Source organism: Oncorhynchus gorbuscha, linkage group LG05 (assembly GCF_021184085.1).
Source record: "Oncorhynchus gorbuscha isolate QuinsamMale2020 ecotype Even-year linkage group LG05, OgorEven_v1.0, whole genome shotgun sequence".
NCBI classification, from domain to species: domain Eukaryota; kingdom Metazoa; phylum Chordata; class Actinopteri; order Salmoniformes; family Salmonidae; genus Oncorhynchus; species Oncorhynchus gorbuscha.
In genome coordinates this window covers 86,191,847-86,218,867 of record NC_060177.1, presented here as the reverse complement: position 1 = coordinate 86,218,867, position 27,021 = coordinate 86,191,847, and the positions used below count along the sequence as shown (strand labels likewise).

General features: G+C 45.6%; 1 protein-coding gene across 7 annotated transcripts in view; it reads right to left on the bottom strand.

Moving 5' to 3' along the window:
• LOC124036610 (tight junction protein ZO-2-like) overlaps positions 1-27,021 on the bottom strand; it is a 268,862-nt gene that overhangs the window by 70,645 nt on the left and 171,196 nt on the right. For 4 of the 7 annotated variants that reach the window (XR_006838934.1, XM_046351410.1, XM_046351411.1 and 1 more), the window contains exon 1: positions 4,435-4,632. The exons of the other annotated variants lie outside the window; for them this stretch is intronic. Coding sequence is in view for 3 of the 4 variants with exons in the window: in XM_046351410.1 (XP_046207366.1) it covers positions 4,435-4,524 (90 nt within the window). In the remaining variant the exon portion in view is untranslated. Of the gene's footprint in view, positions 1-4,434; positions 4,633-27,021 lie in introns of those variants that run through there. 7 annotated transcript variants of the gene reach the window in all.

Genomic DNA, 27,021 nt, shown 5'->3' with positions numbered 1-27,021 from the left:
TCTTAGAACTGAGCTGAGTGTCTTCTAAATGAGCCCTGGCAGCGTGTGTGTGTGTGTGTGTGTGTGTGTGTGTGTGTGTGTGTGTGTGTGTGTGTGTGTGTGTGTGTGTGTGTGTGTGTGTGTGTGTGTGTGTGTGTGTGTGTGTGTGTGTGTGTGTGTGTGTGTGTGTGTGTGTGTGTGTGTGTGTGCCATTCAGTGTCTACTGCTGCACTTCAGACATCTCAGAAAGAGAAGATAGCTCTCCCATGAGGACTGACATGCTGGTCTTATTTAAGACAAGAAAACACACACACACTTCTGATCTGACACACTCATATCTCCCACACCATACGGGCACATATGCAAATAAACAAATGCACACACGGATGCAAATGCACATACACACACAAACCAACAGCCACAGACATATACCTGTCCGAGCTATCCTGCCACCCTGGCTACTATCATCTGTCAGCTATCTCCTGTCTCCCCCTGAGTAGTATCCTCTCTGCTATCTCCTGTCTCCCCCTGAGTAGTATCCTCTCTGCTATCTCCTGTCTCCCCCTGAGTAGTATCCTCTCTGCTATCTCCTGTCTCCCCCTGAGTAGTATCCTCTCTGCTATCTCCTGTCTCCCCCTGAGTAGTATCCTCTCTGCTATCTCCTGTCCCGCCCTGAGTAGTATCCTCTCTGCTATCTCCTGTCTCCCCCTGAGTAGTATCCTCTCTGCTATCTCCTGTCTCCCCCTGAGTAGTATCCTCTCTGCTATCTCCTGTCTCCCCCTGAGTAGTATCCTCTCTCCTGTCTCCCCCTGACTACTATCCTCTCTGCTATCTCACATTTACATTTACATTTAAGTCATTTAGCAGACGCTCTTATCCAGAGCGACTTACAAATAGTATCCTCTCTGCTATCTCCTGTCTCCCCCTGAGTACTATCCTCTCTGCTATCTCCTGTCTCCCCCTGAGTAGTATCCTCTCTGCTATCTCCTGTCTCCCCTGAGTACTATCCTCTCTGCTATCTCCTGTCTCCCCTGAGTAGTATCCTCTCTGCTATCTCCTGTCTCCCCCTGAGTAGTATCCTCTCTGCTATCTCCTGTCTCCCCCTGAGTAGTATCCTCTCTGCTATCTCCTGTCTCCACCTGAGTAGTATCCTCTCCTCTATCTCCCCCTGAGTAGTATCATCTCTGCTATCTCCTGTCTCCCCCTGAGTAGTATCATCTCTGCTATCTCCTCTCCCCCTGAGTAGTATCCTCTCTGCTATCTCCTGTCTCCCCCTGAGTAGAATCCTCTCTGCTATCTCCTATCTCCCTCTGGCTACTATACTCTCTGCTATCTCCTGTCTCCCCCTGAGTAGTATCCTCTCTGCTATCTCCTGTCTCCCCCTGAGTAATATCCTCTCTGCTATCTGCTGTCTCCCCCTGAGTAGTATCCTCTCTGCTATCTCCTGTCTCCCCCTGAGTAGTAGCCTCTCTGCTATCTCCTGTCTCCCCCTGAGTAGTATCCTCTCTGCTATCTCCTGTCCCCCCTGAGTACTATCCTCTCTGCTATCTCCTGTCTCCCCCTGAGTAGTATCCTCTCTGCTATCTCCTGTCTCCCCTGAGTACTATCCTCTCTGCTATCTTCTGTCTCCCCTGAGTAGTATCCTCTCTGCTATCTCCTATCTCCTCTCCACCTGAGTAGTATCCTCTCCTCTATCTCCCCCTGAGTAGTATCATCTCTGCTATCTCCTGTCTCCCCTGTAGTATCATCTCTGCTATCTCCTCTCCCCCTGAGTAGTATCCTCTCTGCTATCTCCTGTCTCCCCCTGAGTAGAATCCTATCTCCTATCTCCCTCTGGCTACTATACTCTCTGTCTCCCTCCCCCTGAGTAGTATCCTCTCTGCTATCTCCTGTCTCCCCCTGAGTAATATCCTCTCTGCTATCTGCTGTCTCCCCCTGAGTAGTATCCTCTCTGCTATCTCCTGTCTCCCCCTGAGTAGTAGCCTCTCTGCTATCTCCTGTCTCCCCCTGAGTAGTATCCTCTCTGCTATCTCCTGTCCCCCCTGAGTACTATCCTCTCTGCTATCTCCTGTCTCCCCCTGAGTAGTATCCTCTCTGCTATCTCCTGTCTCCCCTGAGTACTATCCTCTCTGCTATCTCCTGTCTCCCCTGAGTAGTATCCTCTCTGCTATCTCCTGTCTCCCCCTGAGTAGTATCATCTCTGCTATCTCCTGTCTCCCCCTGAGTAGTATTATCTCTGCTACCTCCTGTCTCCCCCTGAGTAGTATCATCTCTGCTATCTCCTGTCTCCCCCCTGAGTAGTATCCTCTCTGCTATCTCCTGTCTCCCCCTGAGTAGTATCATCTCTGCTATCTCCTGTCTCCCCCTGAGTAGTATCATCTCTGCTATCTCCTGTCTCCCCTGAGTAGTATCATCTCTGCTATCTCCTGTCTCCCCCTGAGTAGTATCCTCTCTGCTATCTCCTGTCTCCCCCTGAGTAGTATCCTCTCTGCTATCTCCTGTCTCCCCCTGAGTAGTATCCTCTCTGCTATCTCCTGTGTCCAGTGTGAATGGCATGAGGACATATCTCTATCTGGCCCACTGGACCCACAGGATGGACTGACCTGTCACATTGCTTTCTCCTATTCACCCGGGAAACAACTGTTCCCATCACACCCCCCGCCCACCCATCTGTCCACAGACTGTCGTGCAAATCAATAATAACAAATCACACAGCTAAATGCCTCCAACCTCCAAATGATGCAAAACTCCTCACCCATTCTGCTAGCAGGAGAGATGGAGTGGTAAAATCTCATCACACACACACACAAACACCACACACATACACACACTGACTGAGATCTCTGGAAGTAACGAGTCTCTATCATTCATCAGCTAATTAAAATAAGTAAAAAGTGTTTCTTAGGACAACTGCATCTAGGAGCAGCACAATTTTCAACCACGGTGTAGCTAGCTGCCGGAACACAACTTTCCCTGATACGCAACTTAACATAACTTCCCTTAACATCCTGTGACACTCGCTCCTACAACCAAACAACTAGTCTACAACCAAACAACTCGTCTACAACCAAGTAACTAGTCTACAACCAAACAACTCGTCTACAACCAAACAAAGACAAGCAAGAAAGCCAGGGAACGGAAAATAATTGAGAGAGCGGGTTTAGGAGAGAGCAAGGGATCTAAGGGGAAAGCGGAGAACAGATTGAGCATGGAGGGAGAGAGAGAGGTAGAGCAGGGAGAGAGAGACCATGGAGAGAGGGAGCATGGAGAGAGAGACCATGGAGAGAGGGAGAGAGGTAGAGCAGGGGGAGAGAGACCATGGAGAGAGGGAGAGAGGTAGAGAGGGAGAGCATGGAGAGAGAGACCATGGAGAGAGAGAGAGAGAGAGAGGTAGAGCATGGAGAGAGAGAGCATGGAGAGAGGGAGAAAGGTAGAGAGGGAGAGCAGGGGGAGAGAGACCATGGAGAGAGGGAGAGAGGTAGAGAGGGAGAGCATGGAGAGAGAGACCATGGAGAGAGAGAGAGAGAGAGAGAGAGAGAGAGGTAGAGCATGGAGAGAGAGAGCATGGAGAGAGGGAGAAAGGTATAGAGGGAGAGCATGGAGAGAGAGAGCATGGAGAGAGAGAGCATGGAGAGCGGGAGAGCAGAGAGCATGGAGAGAGGGAGAGCTGGGAGAGAGGGAGAGCATGGAGAGAGAGAGCATGGAGAGAGGTAGAGAGGGAGAGCATGGAGAGAGAGAGCATGGGGAGAGAGAGCTTGAAGAGAGAGAGAGAGGTAGAGAGGGAGAGCATGGAGAGAGAGACCATGGAGAGAGAGAGAGAGAGGTAGAGCATGGAGAGAGAGAGCATCGAGAGAGGGAGAGCAGGGAGAGAGAGAGCATGGAGAGAGGGAGAGCTGGGAGAGAGGGAGAGCATGGAGAGAGAGAGCATGGAGAGAGGTAGAGAGGGAGAGCATGGAGAGAGAGAGCATGGGGAGAGAGAGCATGAAGAGAGAGAGAGAGGTAGAGAGGGAGAGCATGGAGAGACCATGGAGAGAGAGAGAGAGAGAGGTAGAGCATGGAGAGAGAGCATGGAGAGAGGGAGAAAGGTAGAGAGGGAGAGCATGGAGAGAGAGAGCATGGGGAGAGAGAGCATGAAGAGAGAGAGAGAGGTAGAGAGGGAGAGCATGGAGAGAGAGAGCATGGAGAAACAGAGAGGTAGAGAGGGAGAGCATCGAGTGAGGGAGCATGGAGAGGGAGAGGGGTAGAGAGGGAGAGCATGGAGAGAGGGAGCATGGAGAGAGGGAGAGAGGTAGAGAGGGAGAGCATGGAGAGAGGTAGAGGTAGAGAGGAAGAGGGGTAGAGAGGGAGAGCATGGAGAGAGGGAGAGACTTTGTCCTCTAGGGATCAGAGTTAGAGACTTTGTCAGAGACTTTGTCCTCTAAAGAGGTGAGTGATCATCTCTCTCCTTCTTTGTACCAGTCGGAGGAAGCAGGTGTTTCCAGCGAGGGTGTAGAGCACCACCACGGTGCTTCTCAATTCCTCTGGGTTTAGCCACGGTCCTCCCATGAGAGGCCCCTCCAGCCTGGGTCCAGATTTACTCGGCCACCCTGCTGCCCTCCACCGGCCCTGGTCCCAGTACTCTCCACCCTGCTGCCCTCCACCGGCCCTGGTCCCGGTACCCTCCACCCTGCTGCCCTCCACCGGCCCTGGTCCCAGTACCCTCCACCCTGCTGCCCTCCACCGGCCCTGGTCCCGGTACCCTCCACCCTGCTGCCCTCCACCGGCCCTGGTCCCGGTTCCCTCCACCCTGCTGCCCTCCACCGGCCCCGGTCCCCTCCACTCTGGCCCTCCTCCGTGTGGTGCAGCCGTGGACTCCCCCGTGCTACCGAACACCAGTCCCCCAACTGCAGTCAGTCCAGATTCATCGCTCATCTCATCGACACCCGCTGTCGTTTCTTATCCATGGCTCAGCTCGGCTACGTCCGAGTCATGTCTGGCTCAGCTCGGCTACGTCCGAGTCATGTCTGCCTCAGCTCGGCTACGTCCGAGTCATGTCTGGCTCAGTGCTCTGCTTGTATGGTACCAGACGAGGCTGGTTTGGTTCAGACCCTGACACCATGGTGCGGTGAGGCGCAGCAGAGAACCCAGCGAGCAGCCCTCCGGTCGGTCCTACAGTCCTATGCCTACTGGAGACAGCTCAATCCCATTAAGCTGGCGTGGCATAACAGATTAGTGGACCCAGGGGCAACTAAAAATAAACACAACTCACGCTTCCTCCCCCTCCTCCCCGCAGAGTCCTGAGTGTGAACCCACTTCCTGCGTAGAGCTGTCAACACGTCAACCGCCTCGCTACACGATACGAGCCATGTGGGCGGCGGTCGGGACGGGAGTCTCTGTGTCTCTCTCATCCGTCCTACAAGTCCTTTCTCCCTCCCCCTCCCGCAAAGCTCTCCTTTCCATCCTTCACCTCTCTCTCTCTCTCTGTCTTTCTCTCTCTCTCGGCATGGGAAACATATATTTGCATTGGCAAAGCCAGTGAAATAGACAATAAACAAAAAGGGAAATTAGTAAACATTAAACAGAAACTTTTTTTTTTTATATATATTTTTTTTTATCTAGACATTTCAAATGTTCTACTACTGGATGTGTACAGTGTTGTAAGACAATGTGAATAAACAGATCCATAGGGGTTGTATTTACAATGTTGTTTGTGTTCCACTGGTTGCCTTGGAAACAGGTCTCACATCTTGTTATGATATTTCACCTCAAGTTCTTTGTGGGTCTGTGTAGTCTGAGGGAAATATGTGTCTCTAATATGGTCATACATTGGGCAGGAGGTTAGGAAGTGCAGCTCAGTTTCCACCTCATTTTATGGGCAGTGAGCACATAGCCTGTCTTCTCTTGAGAGCCAAGTTTGTCTAAGGAGGCGTCTCTCAATAGGAAGGCTATGTTCACTGAGTCTGTACATAGTTTTCCCAAATTTTGGGTCAGTCACAGTGGTCAGGTATTCTGTCACTGTGTACTCTCTGTTTAGGGCCAAATAGCATTCTAGTTCGCTCAGTTTTTTTGTTAATTCTTTCCAATGTGTCAAGTAATTATCCCCTCTCCCCTCGCTCTCTCTCTCTCTCTCTCTCTCTCTCTCTCTCTCTCTCTCTCTCTCTCTCTCTCTCTCTCTCTCTCTCTCTCTCTCTCTCTCTCTCTCTCTCCCCCTCTCCCTCTTTCTCTCAGGAAACATCAAATTAGCTGTACATAGTCTATTGGTAAATAGCCCACCCATTTTCACCTACCTCATCCCCATACTGTTTTTATTTATTTACTTTTCTGCTCTTTTGCACACCAATATCTCTACCTGTACATGACCATCTGATCATTTATCATCACTCCAGTGTTAATTTGCAATATTGTAATTATTCGCCTACCTCCTCATGCCTTTTGCACACATTGTATATAGACTCCCCTTTTTTTCTACTGTGTTATTGACTTGTTAATTGTTTACTCCATGTGTAACTCTGTGTTGTCTGTTCACACTGCTATGCTTTATCTTGGCCAGGTCGCAGTTGCAAATGAGAACTTGTTCTCAACTAGCCTACCTGGTTAAATAAAGTTGTTCTCAACTAGCCTACCTGGTTAAATAAAGGTGTTCTCAACTAGCCTACCTGGTTAAATAAAGTTGTTCTCAACTAGCCTACCTGGTTAAATAAAGTTGTTCTCAACTAGCCTACCTGGTTAAATAAAGGTGTTCTCAACTAGCCTACCTGGTTAAATAAAGGTGTTCTCAACTAGCCTACCTGGTTAAATAAAGGTGAAATAAAAAAATCCCAATTCGCTGGCTCCCTCCAGTTTTATGTAATCCTAATACAATGCTGCCCTAAATTCACACACACACACGAGACTAATTGTGTGTCCTCATGACTGACTGAGGGCAAATATCTGTAGGCAGAGACCTGCAATTACACACCAACAAGGGATGAGGGGATGGGGGGGCGGAGAGAGAGAGAGAGGAGGAGAGAGATAGGAGGAGAGGAAGGTTGTTGTTTTGTATGTAATGAGTGCATAGTTGAACGAGGAGGAATGTTTGGCCCGTGTACTGTCAATGTTTTGTGTACATCTGTTGTGTTGCGTTATGTTATGTCTTGATGTGTTGTGTTGTAGATGTGTATTTTATTGTTGTGTTGTATTGTATTGTGTAGACATGTGTATTGTTGTGTATATTTTATTGTAGATGTGTGTTGTATTGTTGTGTTGTATTGTATTGTGTAGACATGTGTATTGTTGTGTTGTGTGTATTGTATTGTTGTGTTTTGTGTATTGTATTGTTGTGTAGATGTATGTTTTGTTGTGTGTATTCTATTGTTGTGTTGTATTGTATTGTGTTGTATTGTATTGTGTAGACATGTGTATTGTTGTGTTGTGTATATTGTATTGTTGTGAAGATGTGTGTATTGTTGTGTAGATGTGTGTTGTATTGTATTGTTGTGTAGATGTGTGCATTGTTGTGTAGATGTGTGCATTGTTGTGTTGTGTGTATTGTATTGTTGTGTTTTGTGTATTGTATTGTTGTGTAGATGTATGTTTTGTTGTGTTGTGTGTATTGTATTGTATTGTTGTGAATATGTGTGTTGTATTTGTATTGTTGTGTAGATTTGTATTGTATTGCATTGTTGTGTAGATGTGTTTTGTTGTGTACTGTATTGTATTGTATTGTTGTGTTGTATTTGTATTGTTGTGTAGATTTGTATTGTTTGTGTTTTGTGTATTGTATTGCATTGTTGTGTAGATGTGTGTACTCTTGTGTAGTGTTTGGTTGTGTGCGTGACATTATGTGTTTTGGTGCAGCCTTGTTGCCTCTCTTTAATCTCTACTGGTTGTAAACTGATCCTAGCTGAAGGACACTGGGTTAGAGTTGTCCTTCTCCGCCCGAACCCGATGGGGCCAGGGCATATCGACGGGTTTCTGGCTTGTCTTGTTAAGAAACAAAAACGGAATGTCTGGGTACCTTTTACTACTGATTCCTCTCAGCAGAAGAAACAGACACTAGCAGCGCCAGCATTGCAGTATTGGTCGAGCCAAAGAAATTTATCGCCATAAAACACATTTTTCTGATCATTGAAATTTTCCAAATTGCGATACGAATAAGCTGAAGTGAATGATGATCATACTAACAAAATATGACTGTCCTGCTAAAGTGCCTTGTTGGACCTTTTACACTATCAAAAAAAAGACCCATAATTGATACAAAATTATAATTTCAGAATAAAACATACATTCAAAACACAGGGCTTTTGAGCGATTATTCACATGGATGTTTTACAGAAAATCTAGTTATTTATTTAGGCCTATTGTTTAATTATTCAATGCTACATTCATTTGTTTTCAAAATAAAAGGCTTGGTTGTATTTAAAACGCATAAATGACTTGTATGCTGTGTAACGACATGAATGAATGATTGATTATCATATTGAAGTAAGTCACATTAGATAAAACAGGATGTGCTGAACAGCTCGATGGTGGATAGATTATATAAGGCCTATACGTGAATCAAGAGCCAAATAACATACTTGATTTAGGCTACATGATAGCATGCTAAATGTTTCTGTTCAGTGATAGATAAACACTTGATTTAGGCTACATGATAGCATGCTAAATGTTTCTGTTCAGTGATAGATGAGCTATACCACATCCAGCCAGAGATCAATTAGCCTAATCAAATATACAGACGGAGATTCAGTGAAACAAAATCACACTGATTGATTAGGCTTTTGGTCGGCAGCTGCCTAGAAGGCTAGCATCCTGGAGTCGTCTCTTGACTGTTGACGTTGAGACTGGTGTTTTGCGGGTACCATTTAATGAAGCTGCCAGTTGAGGACTTGTGTAGCATCTGTTTCTCAAACTAGACGCTCTAATGTACTTGTCCTCTTGCTCAGTTGTGCACCGGGGCCTCCCACTCCTCTTTCTATTCTGGTTAGAGCCAGTTTGCATTGTTCTGTGAAGCGAGTAGTACACAGCATTGTACAAGATCTTCAGTTTCTTGGCAATTTCTCGAATGGAATAGCCTTCATTTCTCAGAACAAGAATAGACTGATGAGTTTCAGAAGAAAGGTCTTTGTTTCTGGCCATTTCGATCTTGGAATCAAATCCACAAATGCTGATGCTCCAGATACTCAACTAGTCTAAAGAAGGCCAGTTTTATTGCTTCTTTAATCAGACCAACAGTTTTCAGCTGTGCTAACATAATTGCAAAAGGGTTTTCTAATGATCAATTAGCCTTTTAAAATTATAAACCTGGATTAGCTAACACAACGTGTTATTGGAACACAGGAGTGATGGTTGCTGATAATGGGCCTCTGTACGCCTATGTAGATATTACATAAAAATCTGCCATTTCCAGCTACAATAGTCATTTACAACATTAACAATGTCTACAGTCACACCCTGACCATAGAGGGCCCTTGGTTCTCTATGGTGTTGTAGGTCAGGGCATGACTAGAGGGGTGTTCTAGTTTTCATATTTCTATGTTGGTGTACTTGGTATGGTTCCTAATTAGAGGCAGCTGATTATCGTTGTCTCTGATTGGGGATCCTACTGAAGTTCTCCATTGTTCCCACCTGGGTTGTGGGATATTGTTCCCACCTGGGTTGTGAGATATTGTTCCCATCTGGGTTGTGGGATATTGTTCCCATCTGGGTTGTGGGATATTGTTCCCATCTGGGTTGTGGGATATTGTTCCCATCTGGGTTGTGGGATATTGTTCCCATCTGGGTTGTGGGATATTGTTCCCATCTGGGTTGTGGGATATTGTTCCCATCTGGGTTGTGGGATATTGTTCCCACCTGGGTTGTGGGATATTGTTCCCATCTGGGTTGTGGGATATTGTTCCCACCTGGGTTGTGGGATATTGTTCCCACCTGGGTTGTGGGATATTGTTCCCACCTGGGTTGTGGGATATTGTTCCCACCTGGGTTGTGGGATATTGTTCCCACCTGGGTTGTGGGATATTGTTCCCACCTGGGTTGTGGGATATTGTTCCCACCTGGGTTGTGGGATATTGTTCCCATCTGGGTTGTGGGATATTGTTCCCACCTGGGTTGTGGGATATTGTTCCCACCTGGGTTGTGGGATATTGTTCCCATCTGGGTTGTGGGATATTGTTCCCACCTGGGTTGTGGGATATTGTTCCCAACTGGGTTGTGGGATATTGTTCCCACCTGGGTTGTGGGATATTGTTCCCATCTGGGTTGTGGGATATTGTTCCCACCTGGGTTGTGGGATATTGTTCCCATCTGGGTTGTGGGATATTGTTCCCACCTGGGTTGTGGGATATTGTTCCCATCTGGGTTGCTTGTTTATTGGATTTTGTTCCCAAGTTTCTGGGTTGTGGGATATTGTTCCCACCTGGGTTGTGGGATATTGTTCCCACCTGGGATCAATTTGGGTTATTGTTCCCACCTGGGTTGTGGGATATTGTTCCCACCTTTTGTTGTGGGATATTGTTCCCACCTGGGTTGTGGGATATTGTTCCCACCTGGGTTGTGGGATATTGTTCCCACCTGGGTTGTGGGATATTGTTCCCACCTGGGTTGTGGGATATTGTTCCCACCTGGGTTGTGGGATATTGTTCCCACCTGGGTTGTGGGATATTGTTCCCACCATCTCTGTGGGATATTGTTCCCACCAGGGTTGTGGGATATTGTTCCCACCTGGGTTGTGGGATATTGTTCCCACCTGGGTTGTGTGATATTGTTTTTGTTGCACCACGTAAGTCACGTTTTGTTGCTTGTTTATTGGTTTTTGTTTGAAAGTTTCACTTTAATAAAAGATGTGGAACTCAACACCGGCTGAGCCTTGGTCCAGCCATTATCAGCACCATGACATCTACACTGTATAGCTGATCAATTTGATGTTATTTTAATGGACAAAAAAATGCTTTTCTTTCAAAAACAAGTACCCCAAACTTTTGAACGGTAGTGTGTATATATATATATATATATATATATATATATATATATATATATATATATATGCTATATATTGTCTCATATCTGCAGCTTAAGACTCGCTATAAGAAGTCATAGACTTGATATAAGCATTCATAACAGCTCATAGCGCCACCACCCTGTCAGACATGAACTAGACTGCTGTCATCAGGTTTATACGGCACTTCTCTTCTCCCGTCATCTCTGAAATGGATGACATCATCATAACGTACAGTCTACAGTCAGGGTGGTTTTTAATCAATTATATTAGGAAGTAAAAAGAGCACCAGAAGACATCGGCAAGCTGAATCTGAAGAGTTAGAGCACCTTCTCTTCTCTGCTGTAAAGTTAGTGTGTCTGGAAATCGGTCTTGAAAAAAAGGAACATCTAAGTTCATTCATGAAATGTATTTTGTGGAATGTATTTACGGAATGTATTTATGGAATGTATTTCCGGAATGTATTTATGGAATGTACGGAACAAGGACAGTGCAAATGAATCAACAATCTATTGTTGGAAATGGAACAGCTGATGTGAAATTGAAAGTACAATATCTACACTGTAGCTACTGTAGCGTGGATACTGTAGTGTGGATACTGTAGCATGGATACTGTAGTGTGGATACTGTAGCGTGGATATGTAGCATGGATACTGTAGCAAGGATACTGTAGCGTGGATACTGTAGCATGGATACTGTAGTGTGGATACTGTAGCGTGGATACTGTAGCATGGATACTGTAGCATGGATACTGTAGTGTGGATACTGTAGCGTGGATATGTAGCATGGATACTGTAGCATGGATACTGTAGCGTGGATACTGTAGCGTGGATATGTAGCATGGATACTGTAGCATGGATACTGTAGCATGGATACTGTAGCGTGGATACTGTAGCGTGGATATGTAGCGTGGATACTGTAGCGTGGATACTGTAGCATGGATACTGTAGCGTGGATACTGTAGCATGGATACTGTAGCGTGGATACTGTAGTGTGGATACTGTAGCGTGGATATGTAGCATGGATACTGTAGCGTGGATACTGTAGAGTGGATATGTAGTATGGATACTGTAGAGTGGATATGTAGCATGGATACTGTAGCGTGGATATGTAGCATGGATACTGTAGAGTGGATATGTAGCATGGATACTGTAGAGTGGATATGTAGCATGGATACTGTAGAGTGGATACTGTAGAGTGGATATGTAGCATGGATACTGTAGAGTGGAAATGTAGCATGGATACTGTAGAGTGGATATGTAGCATGGATACTGTAGAGTGGATATGTAGCATGGATACTGTAGAGTGGATATGTAGCATGGATACTGTAGCATGGATATGTAGCATGGATACTGTAGAGTGGATATGTAGCATGGATACTGTAGAGTGGATATGTAGCATGGATACTGTAGCGTGGATATGTAGCATGGATACTGTGGATATGTAGCATGGATATGTAGATGGATATGTAGCATGGATACTGTAGAGTGGATATGTAGCATGGATACTGTAGAGTGGATATGTAAAAAAATAAATATAAAAAAAAAAATATGTGTAGCATGGATACTGTAGAGTGGATACTGTAGAGTGGATATGTAGCGTGGATACTGTAGAGTGGATACTGTAGAGTGGATATGTAGCATGGATACTGTAGAGTGGATACTGTAGAGTGGATATGTAGCATGGATATGTAGCATGGATACTGTAGAGTGGATACTGTAGAGTGGATATGTAGCATGGATACTGTAGAGTGGATATGTAGCATGGATACTGTAGAGTGGATATGTAGCATGGATACTGTAGAGTGGAAATGTAGCATGGATACTGTAGAGTGGATATGTAGCATGGATACTGTAGCGTGGATATGTAGCATGGATACTGTAGCGTGGATATGTAGCATGGATACTGTAGAGTGGATATGTAGCATGGATACTGTAGAGTGGATATGTAGCGTGGATACTGTAGAGTGGATATGTAGCATGGATATGTAGCATGGATACTGTAGAGTGGATATGTAGCATGGATACTGTAGAGTGGATATGTAGCATGGATATGTAGCATGGATACTGTAGAGTGGATATGTAGCATGGATACTGTAGAGTGGATATGTAGCATGGATATGTAGCATGGATACTGTAGAGTGGATATGTAGCATGGATATGTAGCATGGATACTGTAGAGTGGATATGTAGCATGGATATGTAGCATGGATACTGTAGAGTGGATATGTAGCATGGATACTGTAGAGTGGATATGTAGCATGGATACTGTAGAGTGGATATGTAGCATGGATACTGTAGAGTGGATATGTAGCATGGATACTGTAGAGTGGATATGTAGCATGGATACTGTAGAGTGGATATGTAGCATGGATACTGTAGCATGGATACTGTATCTCTCTCTGTCCTCTGCTGTATTTCTTCATATCTCCTTTCCTTCCTTCCATCCCTCGCTCCTTCCCTTCCTCTCTCTACATCTTCTCTTCTTGACTCATACACTGGTTTTCTTACAACATGCGTACGTGTGTGTGCGTGCGAACCCATGCGTGTGTGTGTGTGTGGTCAGGACTACTGTAGATCAGAGGGTTGTCTGCAGGTGGCCCTCACAGCTTCAGACAGGCTGCTCTCCGCTGTGCCAGAAAGCATCTCCGTCATGAACGCAAACACACACACACAATAAAGATCAAATACACAGAAACAGACCGACACAGACATGGACAGAGGCAGACAGACACATACATGGACAGAGGCAGACAGACACATACATGGACAGAGGCAGACAGACACATACATGGACAGAGGCAGACAGACACATACATGGACAGAGGCAGACAGACACATACATGGACAGAGGCAGACAGACACATACATGGACAGAGGCAGACAGACATGGACAGAGGCAGACAGACACATACATGGACAGAGGCAGACAGACATGGACAGAGGCAGACAGACACATACATGGACAGAGGCAGACAGACACATACATGGACAGAGGCAGACAGACACATACATGGACAGAGGCAGACAGACATGGACAGAGGCAGACAGACACATACATGGACAGAGGCAGACAGACATGGACAGAGGCAGACAGACACATACATGGACAGAGGCAGACAGACACATACATGGACAGAGGCAGACAGACACATACATGGACAGAGGCAGACAGACATGGACAGAGGCAGACAGACACATACATGGACAGAGGCAGACAGACACATACATGGACAGAGGCAGACAGACACATACATGGACAGAGGCAGACAGACACATACATGGACAGAGGCAGACAGACACATACATGGACAGACAGACACATACATGGACAGAGGCAGACAGACACATACATGGACAGAGGCAGACAGACACATACATGGACAGAGGCAGACAGACACATACATGGACAGAGGCAGACAGACACATACATGGACAGAGGCAGACAGACACATACATGGACAGAGGCAGACAGACACATACATGGACAGAGGCAGACAGACATGGACAGAGGCAGACAGACATGGACAGAGGCAGACAGACATGGACAGAGTCAGACAGACACATACATGGACAGAGGCAGACAGACACATACATGGACAGAGGCAGACAGACACATACATGGACAGAGGCAGACAGACATGGACAGAGGCAGACAGACACATACATGGACAGAGGCAGACAGACATGGACAGAGGCAGACAGACATGGACAGAGTCAGACAGACACATACATGGACAGAGTCAGACAGACACATACATGGACAGAGGCAGACAGACACATACATGGACAGAGGCAGACAGACATGGACAGAGGCAGACAGACACATACATGGACAGAGGCAGACAGACATGGACAGAGGCAGACAGACATGGACAGAGGCAGACAGACATGGACAGAGTCAGACAGACACATACATGGACAGAGGCAGACAGACACATACATGGACAGAGGCAGACAGACATGGACAGAGGCAGACAGACATGGACAGAGGCAGACAGACACATACATGGACAGAGGCAGACAGACATGGACAGAGGCAGACAGACATGGACAGAGGCAGACAGACACATACATGGACAGAGGCAGACAGACATGGACAGAGGCAGACAGACATGGACAGAGGCAGACAGACACATACATGGACAGAGGCAGACAGAAGTGTGCCTACAGCAGACAAACACAATAACTACATGATAATTAACTGAGTAAACCCGGGTGATAATGAACTCTTAAATCATAGTGTTGGGTTCTGAGAATATGAAATATACTTATTTATGTCACTGGAGGAGAGAGGCTAATGTATAACGTTTACATTATGTCAGGATATGTCACTGAGGGAGAGAGGGGAATGTATAACGTTTACATTATGTCAGGATATGTCACTGAGGGAGAGAGGGGAATGTATAACGTTTACATTATGTCAGGATATGTCACTGAGGGAGAGAGGGGAATGTATAACGTTTACATTATGTCAGGATATGTCACTGAGGGAGAGAGGGTAATGTATAACGTTTACATTATGTCAGGATATGTCACTGAGGGAGAGAGGGTAATGTATAACCTTTACATTATGTCAGGATAGGATATTCCTATTGGAATATTGAGTCCAGGGAAGCGATCACATGTGGCAGGCATTGATACCATAGTGATGATAATGAACTCTTACATCATAGAGATGATAATGAACTCTTCTATCATAGCGATGATAATGAACCCTTACATCATAGCGATGATAATGAACCCTTACATCATAGCGATGATAATGAACCTTACATCATAGCGATGATAATGAACCCTTACATCATAGATGATAATGAACCCTTACATCATAGCGATGATAATGAACCCTTACATCATAGCGATGATAATGAACTCTTACATCATAGCGATGATAATGAACTCTTACATCATAGCGATGATAATGAACTCTTACATCATAGCGATGATAATAAACTCCTACATCATAGAGATGATAATAAACTCCTACATCATAGAGATGATAATAAACTCCTACATCATAGAGATGATAATAAACTCCTACATCATAGAGATGATAATAAACTCCTACATCATAGAGATGATAATAAACTCTTACATCATAGCGATGATAGTGAAAATCGGCACAAAAGCAATAATGACATCATTAATATAAGTGTTGAAAGGACAGCAGTCAGTCAGAAATCGTGTGTTATTGTCAGCTCGTGCGGTGTGTCTTCACGCCATGGCATCATTTGGAGCACGTCCATGTCTCCTTAACAATGAGTGAGTGTTGCTGATATAGTTTTTTGCTTGTGAAGGACTGCTCTCTCAGTGATGATATTTTGTGCTGATAATCGGCCCGTGGCATTGTCACCGGCTTGTTCTATTCAAATGGTGCCACGTCCCTTCCTCTCTCCTGTCTCACCGTTTCATTTGGTGGTGGCGCGGGGCACCTGCTCAGTGAGCACCGTTCAGGATTCTTTTTTTACGCAGAGGGCTCAGATCTGTAGGTTCAGGCTGGAGCCTCAGTCAGTGGAATAACCAGCAGAGATGTCATGATTCATTTCTTCCCTGTGTGAGTGGTGTTCATTCAGATCTGGTAGCAACACAAACACAGCATGTGCATCCATTCATCGTTGTGTTATTGCAGGGTAGCCTAGTGGTTAGAGCGTTGGACTAGGAACCGCAAGGTTGCAAGTTCGAATCCCTGAGCTGACAAGGTACAGATCTGTCGTTCTGCCCCTGAACAGGCAGTTAACACACTGTTCCTAGGCCGTCATTGAAAATAAGAATTTGTTCTTAACTGACTTGCCTAGTAAAATAAAGGTAAAAAAATATATATATGACGTAATGTCTTTTTGGTTATGTGTCAGACCCCCAGTAAGACTAGCTGTCACCTTCGACATCAGTTAACGGCGATCAATCAAATCAAACACTCAAAGTAGCCCACATGACACTGAAAAGACTAATTGTATTTGGTGGACTGATACAGGGTACCTACTACCTACCATTTTGAGATTATAATTAGAACAGATCAATACAATGAAATGGCCTGCTCAGTTGTTAATTCACAATCAGTGATTACACAATTATACATTGTTCACTTCCCCTCGCTCATCAACTCACCCACATCATACTTTACTTCATTTATCATCTGTTCTTGTATGTATGAAAGTAGTTTCAGTATAGTTTAGGTTCAGTTTCGAGGCAGTTATCGTGGTGATTATCAACTGGGCATGGCACCTTCAACTATCGGGAGAAGGAGGGGAGCAGGCACTACTGTCGGGAGAAGGAGGGGAGCAGGCACTACTGTCGGGAGAAGGAGGGGAGCAGGCACTACTGTCGGGAGAAGGAGGGGAGCAGGCACTACTGTCGGGAGAAGGAGGGGAGCAGGCACTACTGTCGGGAGAAGGAGGGGAGCAGGCACTACTGTCGGGAGAAGGAGGGGAGCAGGCACTACTGTCGGGAGAAGGAGGGGAGCAGGCACTACTGTCGGGAGAAGGAGGGGAGCAGGCACTACTGTCGGGAGAAGGAGGGGAGCAGGCACTACTGTCGGGAGAAGGAGGGGAGCAGGCACTACTGTCGGGAGAAGGAGGGGAGCAGGCACTACTGTCAGAAGGGGGAGGGGAGAAGGCCCTACTGTCGGGAGAAGGAGGGGAGCAGGCCCTACTGTCAGAAGGAGGGGAGCAGGCCCTACTGTCGGGAGAAGGAGGGGAGCAGGCCCTACTGTCAGAAGGGGGAGGGGAGCAGGCCCTACTGTCGGGAGAAGGAGGGGAGCAGGCCCTACTGTCGGGAGAAGGAGGGGAGCAGGCCCTACTGTCGGGAGAAGTAGGGGAGCAGGCCCTACTGTCGGGAGAAGGAGGGGAGCAGGCCCTACTGTCGGGAGAAGGAGGGGAGCAGGCCCTACTGTCGGGAGGAGGAGGGGAGCAGGCCCTACTGTCGGGAGGAGGAGGGGAGTAGGCCTACTGTCAGAAGGGGGAGGGGAGCAGGCCCTAATGTCGGGAGAAGGAGGGGAGCAGGCCCTACTGTCGGGAGGAGGAGGGGAGCAGGCCCTACTGTCGGGAGGAGGAGGGGAGTAGGCCTACTGTCAGAAGGGGGAGGGGAGCAGGCCCTACTGTCGGGAGAAGGAGGGGAGCAGGCCCTACTATCGGGAGGAGGAGGGGAGGCCTACTGTCAGAGGGGGAGGGGAGCAGGCCCTACTATCGGGAGAAGGAGGGGAGCAGGCCCTACTGTCGGGAGGAGGAGGGGAGTAGCCCTACTGTCAGAAGGGGGAGGGGAGCAGGCCCTACTGTCAGAAGGAGGGGAGCAGGCCCTACTGTCAGAAGGAGGGGAGCAGGCCCTACTGTCAGAAGAAGGAGGGGAGCAGGCCCTACTGTCAGAAGAAGGAGGGGAGCAGGCCCTACTGTCAGAAGAAGGAGGGGAGCAGGCCCTACTGTCAGAAGGGGGAGGGGAGCAGGCCCTACTGTCAGAAGGGGGAGGGGAGCAGGCCCTACTGTCAGAAGAAGGAGGGGCAACAGGGGAAATCCATTAAGAAAATGACCTTTTTTCCTGATATTTAAATTCAATGCCTTATTGAACTCTACTGTGATGGGCTTGGACGGGCTTGGAGTGACCAGGAGAACATCAGGCACTTTAACCAGCCAGCCCTCTCAGGTCCCAAGGACCCCTATCCTTAAAAGCTGTGAGGAAGTAGGAACTTCTTGATTGTTGCATCTCATGTCTTATTGAAAGTTCTTTCCTGCTCCTCTGTTGTAAATATTTCAGACATCGTCTTCCCCTCATAAATAAATAATGCATCCAGCAGCATTTGAGAGCAATAAGCAGAGCAGAGCAGAGCAGTGCTGTGATAGCACTAGTCTAGCAGAAGAGTTCCCAGAACAGAGATACAGAGGGGACAAGAGTTAGGACAGTATTTTCACAGGCCCACTAACAATGCTGAAGGAACACAGAAAAGAACACCACTATAAGTTCCAGATGCACTAAAAGACTCTTCTAGAGCCTACAATCACAGTGTTCTAGAGTCTACAATCACAGTGTTCTAGTCTACAATCACAGTGTTCTAGAGTCTACAATCACAGTGTTCTAGAGTCCACAATCACAGTGTTCTAGAGTATACAATCACAGTGATCTCGAGTCTACAATCACAGTGTTCTAGAGTCTACAATCACAGTGTTCTAGAGTCTACAATCACAGTGTTCTAGAGTCCACAATCACAGTGTTCTAGTGTCCACAATCACAGTGTTCTAGAGTAGACAATCACAGTGTTCTAGAGTCTACAGTCACAGTGTTCTAGAGTCCACAATCACAGTGTTCTAGAGTCTACAATCACAGTGTTCTAGAGTCTACAATCACAGTGTTCTAGAGTCTACAATCACAGTGTTCTAGAGTATACAATCACAGTGATCTCGAGTCTACAATCACAGTGTTCTAGTCTACAATCACAGTGTTCTAGAGTCTACAATCACAGTGTTCTAGAGTCCACAATCACAGTGTTCTAGTGTCCACAATCACAGTGTTCTAGAGTAGACAATCACAGTGTTCTAGAGTCTACAATCACAGTGTTCTAGAGTCTACAATCACGGTGTTCTAGAGTCTACAATCACGGTGTTCTAGAGTCTACAATCACAGTGTTCTAGAGTATACAATCACAGTGATCTCGAGTCTACAATCACAGTGTTCTAGAGTCCACAATCACAGTGTTCTAGAGTATACAATCACAGTGTTCTAGAGTATACAATCACAGTGTTCTAGAGTCTACAATCACAGTGTTCTAGAGTCTACAATCACAGTGTTCTAGAGTCCACAATCACAGTGTTCTAGTGTCCACAATCACAGTGTTCTAGAGTAGACAATCACAGTGTTCTAGTCTACAATCACAGTGTTCTAGAGTCTACAATCACAGTGTTCTAGAGTCTACAATCACAGTGTTCTAGAGTCCACAATCACAGTGTTCTAGAGTATACAATCACAGTGATCTCAAGTCTACAATCACAGTGTTCTAGAGTCTACAATCACAGTGTTCTAGAGTCTACAATCACAGTGTTCTAGAGTATACAATCACAGTGATCTCGAGTCTACAATCACAGTGTTCTAGAGTCCACAATCACAGTGTTCTAGAGTATACAATCACAGTGTTCTAGAGTATACAATCACAGTGTTCTAGAGTCTACAATCACAGTGTTCTAGAGTCCACAATCACAGTGTTCTAGTGTCCACAATCACAGTGTTCTAGAGTAGACAATCACAGTGTTCTAGAGTCTACAATCACAGTGTTCTAGAGTCTACAATCACAGTGTTCTAGAGTCTACAATCACAGTGTTCTAGAGTCTACAATCACAGTGTTCTAGAGTCTACAATCACAGTGATCTAGAGTCTACAATCACAGTGTTCTAGTGTCCACAATCACAGTGTTCTAGACAATACAATCACAGTAGACAATCACAGTGTTCTAGAGTCTACAATCACAGTGTTCTCGAGTCTACAATCACAGTGTTCTAGAGTATACAATCACAGTGTTCTAGAGTCTACAATCACAGTGTTCTAGAGTCCACAATCACAGTGTTCTAGAGTATACAATCACAGTGTTCTAGCGTCTACAATCACAGTGTTCTAGAGTCCACAATCACAGTGTTCTAGAGTATACAATCACAGTGTTCTAGCGTCTACAATCACAGTGTTCTAGCGTCTACAATCACAGTGTTCTAGAGTCTACAATCACAGTGTTCTAGAGTCCACAATCACAGTGTTCTAGAGTATACAATCACAGTGTTCTAGAGTATACAATCACAGTGTTCTAGGGTCTACAATCAGTGTTCTAGACTACCACTCATCATGAAGAAACATAACTCTGACAACAGGTTAAAAATGAAACATTTACGTGTGTAAGTGTGTGTGTGTGTGTGTGTGTACCGCTGATAAAAGTGAAACGTTCCCCCACATGACCCTCTTGATCAGCTCTAAATGTTAAAACTAGTACACACCACTCCAACCAGACCCCATTTAAATCTGTCATTCTCCAATCCCCTCCAAAATAGCTCTGATCATAACACAATAAGTACCCTTTTGACATCGCTGAATGGAGGCAATTAAAATAAAACAAGATCACAAGAACAGTTACATAAGCTACTTACCCTTTCACCCCCCCCCCTCCTCCCTCTCTCTTTCCCTTCTCTCCTTCACCCCCCCCTTCTCTGAATAAGAAGACAAAAGAGGAAAGCGATTCATTAAAATAGATGTTCTAAGTCCACAACAATGGTTAAACCACATCAGGAGAACACTTTTGAGGTCTGGGAAAAATTTAAGAAATGTATATTTTTGGGTGTAATTACCCTTTAATTCAACTAAGCACCAGCCAGAGAAGGTTTTGGGGAACCTTTACATCTGCCAGGAGACGGCTGTCATTACAATAGCATCATGGCTAACGGCTACATAAAATGGTAGACCAACATGTGCCGTTGCCCATTCAGAAAGTTGAAGGAAAATACGAATCACAGATGCATTGTATCCATGTCTTATGATAATCTTGGGAAATTAATAAATGTTCTAGTAAATTCAAAAATTGAGTTGATTTCCTACTAAGTTCAATAGATTTTTAAAAAATTGTTGAATTCCGTTTTAATGTCTGGATTCCGTGATGTCGTTTTCCGTAACACAGATTTCATAGGGCCCTAATATAGATTCTGCTATGGCCTAATGATATAGAATGTCTAGTCATGTTGGATGTGACCAGAGTTCACTGGACCGTTCTGTGAGTCCTGCACTGCTGTTACCTCGCTCTCCAACCAAAGTGCATGAATTGAGTAGCAACCCGGAAGTAGAGAGGAGATTCAGCGACTCTTGGAAGACAATGGAAGTAAAACACTGAAGAACGCATTGGTTTTTACTTGTAACAATAAAGACGCTTTTTTATTTACTTCTATTGTCCGTTAAGAGTTTCTGAATCTCTTTGCATTAAACTGTGACAAGAGGCACATCCTACTACTGGGTGAATACATTTTATGCTGCTACAGCCATAGATGTACTTCAGGACAACAAAAACAATCGTATTTAACATGTTTAATGTGTAAAGTATACCAATTCCAACGATTTATTCTAAAGCATCTGACAAGGTTTTGATCACTGACTTGATTTCACAGAGTATCAAGAGTTAAACTTGACTTCTAAGACGAACAGATGTCTTTGACTGTTCCAAGGGTTGAAATCAAAGCTCCTCTCTGTTCCTCTCTCCGCAGGAACAGTATTTCTGGCTGTATTTAGTGCTGGCACCATTACCGTATAACCCACGGTTACGGATACAGACGATCATGAAAATAAAATAACCTTTAACTGTAAAATAACCGTAAGAAAACCAACACTATCTGACTGTGTGGTTGAGTCAGTTTCTGCGATAACATGGACTCTTAACAACATGATGAAAAAGCAAAGTGTTGTAGCAAACGGTGAATAGAATGAGCTTAAACCTCTGGCAGGTCTTGAAAAATTAAAGGAGCTCAGAGGAAATAATTTAATAACCTAATATCCAACGAAGAGCCCAGGCAGTGTTACAGTAGCTAAACTAAGCTAGCCCTGAAGAGCCCAGGCAGTGTTACAGTAGCTAAACTAAGCTAGCCCTGAAGAGCCCAGGCTGTGTTACAGTAGTTAAACTAAGCTAGCCCTGAAGAGCCCAGGCTGTGTTACAGTAATTAAACTAAGCTAGCCCTGAAGAGCCCAAACTGTGTTACAGTAGCTAAACTAAGCTAGCCCTGAAGAGCCCAGGCTGGGTTACAGTAGTTAAACTAAACTAGACCTGAAAGAGCCCAGGCAGTGTTACAGTAGCTAAACTAAGCTAGCCCTGAAGAGCCCAGGCTGGGTTACAGTAGTTAAACTAAACTAGTCCTGAAAGCACCCACGCTGTGTTACAGTAGCTAAACTAAGCTAGCCCTGAAGAGCCCAGGCAGTGTTACAGTAGCTAAACTAAGCTAGCCCTGAAAGCACCCAAGCTGTGTTACAGTAGCTAAACTAAGCTAGCCCTGAAGAGCCCAGGCAGTGTTACAGTAGCTAAGCTAAGCTAGCCCTGAAGAGCCCAGGCAGTGTTACAGTAGCTAAGCTAAGCTAGCCCTGAAGAGCCCAGGCAGTGTTACAGTAGCTAAGCTAGCCCTGAAAGAGCCCAGGCAGTGTTACAGTAGCTAAGCTAAGCTAGCCCTGAAGAGCCCAGGCAGTGTTACAGTAGCTAAACTAAGCTAGCCCTGAAAGCACCCAAGCTGTGTTACAGTAGCTAAGCTAAGCTAGCCCTGAAAGAGCCCAGGCAGTGTTACAGTAGCTAAGCTAAGCTAGCCCTGAAAGAGCCCAGGCAGTGTTACAGTAGCTAAGCTAAGCTAGCCCTGAAGAGCACAGAATCCTACTTATTACCCCACTTCCTTAATTCCGTCACTTTTGTTTTGAGCCGACTTCGCCGTGGGCTTTCAACAGGGCTCCTGGCTCACAACCTGGAGTCAGCCTGGTTCCAAAACTATTGTAATCAACTTTCCCCCGGTGCAAAACACGCCTACCCAGGAGCCCGGGTCAGATGAATCGAATCCCCTCATTGTAGATATCTAAGTCAGTAAGTAGTCTCTTCACAACAGCTCCTCTACAGGACAACCATCCTCCCAACAGCTCCTCTACAAGACAACCATCCTCCCAACAGCTCCTCAACAAGACAACCATCCTCCCAACAGCTCCTCTACAAGACAACCATCCTCCCAACAGCTCCTCTACAAGACAATCATCCTCCCGACAGCTACTCGACAGGACAACCATCCTCCCAACAGCTCCTCTACAAGACAACCATCCTCCCAACAGGTCCATTATAATACAGCTGTAACATCTATAATAATATATGCCATTTAGCTTTTATCCAAAGTTAAGTCATCATACATTCTAATATGGGTGGTCAGCTGTAACATGCTCTATGAGCTAATGTAATACAGCTGCAACAGCTGCAACACATATAATACAGCTGCAACACATAATACAGCTGCAACATCTATAATACAGCTGTGACATCTATAATACAGCTGTAACACATATAATACAGCAGCTCAGCTGCAACATCTATAATACAGCTGTGACATCTATAATACAGCTCTAACATCTATAATACAGCTGCAACACATATAATACAGCTGCAACACATATAATACAGCTGCAACACATATAATACAGCTGCAACATCTATAACACAGCTGTAACATCTATAATACAGCTGTAACATCTATAATACAGCTGTAACATCTATAATACAGCTGTAACATCTATAATACAGCTGTAACATCTATAATACAGCTGCAACATCTATAATACAGCTGCAACATCTATAATACAGCCGTAACATCTATAATACAGCCGCAACATCTATAATACAGCCGCAACATCTATAATACAGCCGTAATATCTATAATACAGCTGTAACATCTATAATACAGCTGTAACATCTATAATACAGCTGTAATATCTATAATACAGCTGTAACACATCTATAATACCGCTGTAACATCTATAATACAGCTGTAACATCTATAATACAGCTGTAACATCTATAATACAGCTGTAACATCTATAATACAGCTGCAACATCTATAATACAGCTGTAACATCTATAATACAGCTGCAACACATCTATAACTAATGAAAAACGACTCCAGGCATTCAGGCTTGACCTTACCATACTGACGAAGGTTAGGGACAACAATAACACATGTTTTTCCTGATAAGGCCACTAGAACGTTGTCTTTTGATGCCAAGTACTGGTACTAGTTTACTTTGAGGACTGGTCATATGACGTATGTCCTAAAAAAAACTAATATTCCAGATTGCAGGGTGTCAGTCACTGGCCGTTGAACACGCCCGGCCACATATTACCACTTCACAAGGAGATTGAAACCAGAACTGGTTTAAAGCTTTACAGCAGAGGTGCCTCGGCCTCAAAGCACAGCAGTGGCCTTAGGTTTCAGACAAACATGGTTTAACAGACATGTTGGGTCTCAGAGTGTGAGTGGAGCTGAGAGCAGGGTATGCATCCCAAATGGCACCCTATTCTCTATATACTGACCAGAGCCCTGGCTAAAAGTAGTGCACTACATAGGGAATAGGGTACCATTTGACAAGAGGTCTCTATGGTGTCGATCTGTGGTGAACAAGAGGAGTGGGACTGTTCTGAGGTCTGAGGAGGATTGTGAAAGTAGAAATGTGTGTCTGTGTGTGTGTGTGTGTGTGTGTGTGTGTGTGTGTGTGTGTGTGTGTGTGTGTGTGTGTGTGTGTGTGTGTGTGTGTGTGTGTGTGTGTGTGTGTGTGTGTGTGTGTGTGTGTGTGTGTGTGTGTGTGTGTGTGTGTGTGTGTGTGTGTGTGTGTGTGTGTGTGTAGGCAGCGAGGGAATGGAGTGGAGCGAAGGGAGTGGCATTATTGGCTGTCTGCTGGCTGACTGTCTGGCCACTGGTTGGCTGGCTTCTGTAGATACCCTGTCTGCTCTCCCACAGTACAGTACCTCCGCCCATTCTGACCACACACACACACACACACACACACACACACACACACACACACGCACACGCACACGCACACGCACACACACACACACACACACACACACACACACACACACACACACACACACACACACACACACACACACACAGCGAGTCTGTGAGGGACTGTATAAGTAAGATGGAGAATGAATGTTTCAAATAATAAGTTATTGTAACAATCCAACAGTAGACTGTTGTAACACGATCACACCCTCCTCTCAGTGTCCCATACAAGCAACAGGAAATTTGCTCCATAACAATTAAGGAATTTTCCCTTTCATACCGATACAATAAAGGTCCATTGTGTAGACAGTCATTTAAATATTTCCCACCTCCAGTACCTCATCCACTATAATGAGGAGGCCTCGACACAACAGGATACAAAAACACGAATGGAAAGTATTTTTTCTCATGATTCAGTTGTGATGTGTCTGAGGTCTGTGGTCGTGACAGTGGCTCATGGTTCATGCTGTATGTAAACCCTGGGAACTGGGACTGCGACAATGTCATGCCACTGTGATTACGGCTGTGGTCCATCACTAACTGTGCTCTCCTCCTATGGAAATAACCGTCTATACTTGAGAAATGGGTCAGGCCCTCATTTTTATAAACAAGCACCAAACAATGTCCTGATTGAGCCTCATAATGAAAAATATAAAATAAAATCCATTTAGACGCAACAAATGGAGCTTGCTGCTCTATGTGGGGGGGTCCTATAAGACAGCCTGCTCTATGTGGGGGTGGGGGGACCTATAAAACAGACTGCTCTATGTGGGGGGTGGGGGTCCTATAAGACAGCCTGCTCTATGTGGGGGTGGGGGTCCTATAAAACAGGGGGGGGGTCCTATAAAACAGACTGCTCTATGTGGGGGGGTCCTATAAAACAGACTGCTCTATGTGGGGGGGGGGTCCTATAAAACAGACTGCTCTATGTGGGGGGGTCCTATAAAACAGACTGCTCTATGTGGGGGGGGGGGGGGTCCTATAAAACAGACTGCTCTATGTGGGGGGGTCCTATAAAACAGACTGCTCTATGTGGGGGGTCCTATAAAACAGACTGCTCTATGTGGGGGGTCCTATAAAACAGACTGCTCTATGTGGGGGGTCCTATAAAACAGACTGCTCTATGTGGGGGGGGTCCTATAAAACAGACTGCTCTATGTGTGGGGGGGTCCTATAAGACAGACTGCTCTATGTGGGGGGGGTCCTATAAAACAGACTGCTCTATGTGGGGGGGTCCTATAAAACAGACTGCTCTATGTGGGGGGGGTCCTATAAAACAGACTGCTCTATGTGGGGGGGGGGTCCTATAAAACAGACTGCTCTATGTGTGGGGGGGTCCTATAAGACAGACTGCTCTATGTGGGGGTGGGGTCCTATAAGACAGCCTGCTCTATGTGGGGTGGGGTCCTATAAAAAAGACTGCTCTATGTGGGGGGAGGTCCTATAAGACAGACTGCTCTATGTGGGGTCCTATAAGACAGACTGCTCTATGTGGGGTGGGGTCCTATAAGACAGCCTGCTCTATGTGGGGTGGGGGTGGGGTCCTATAAGACAGCCTGCTCTATGT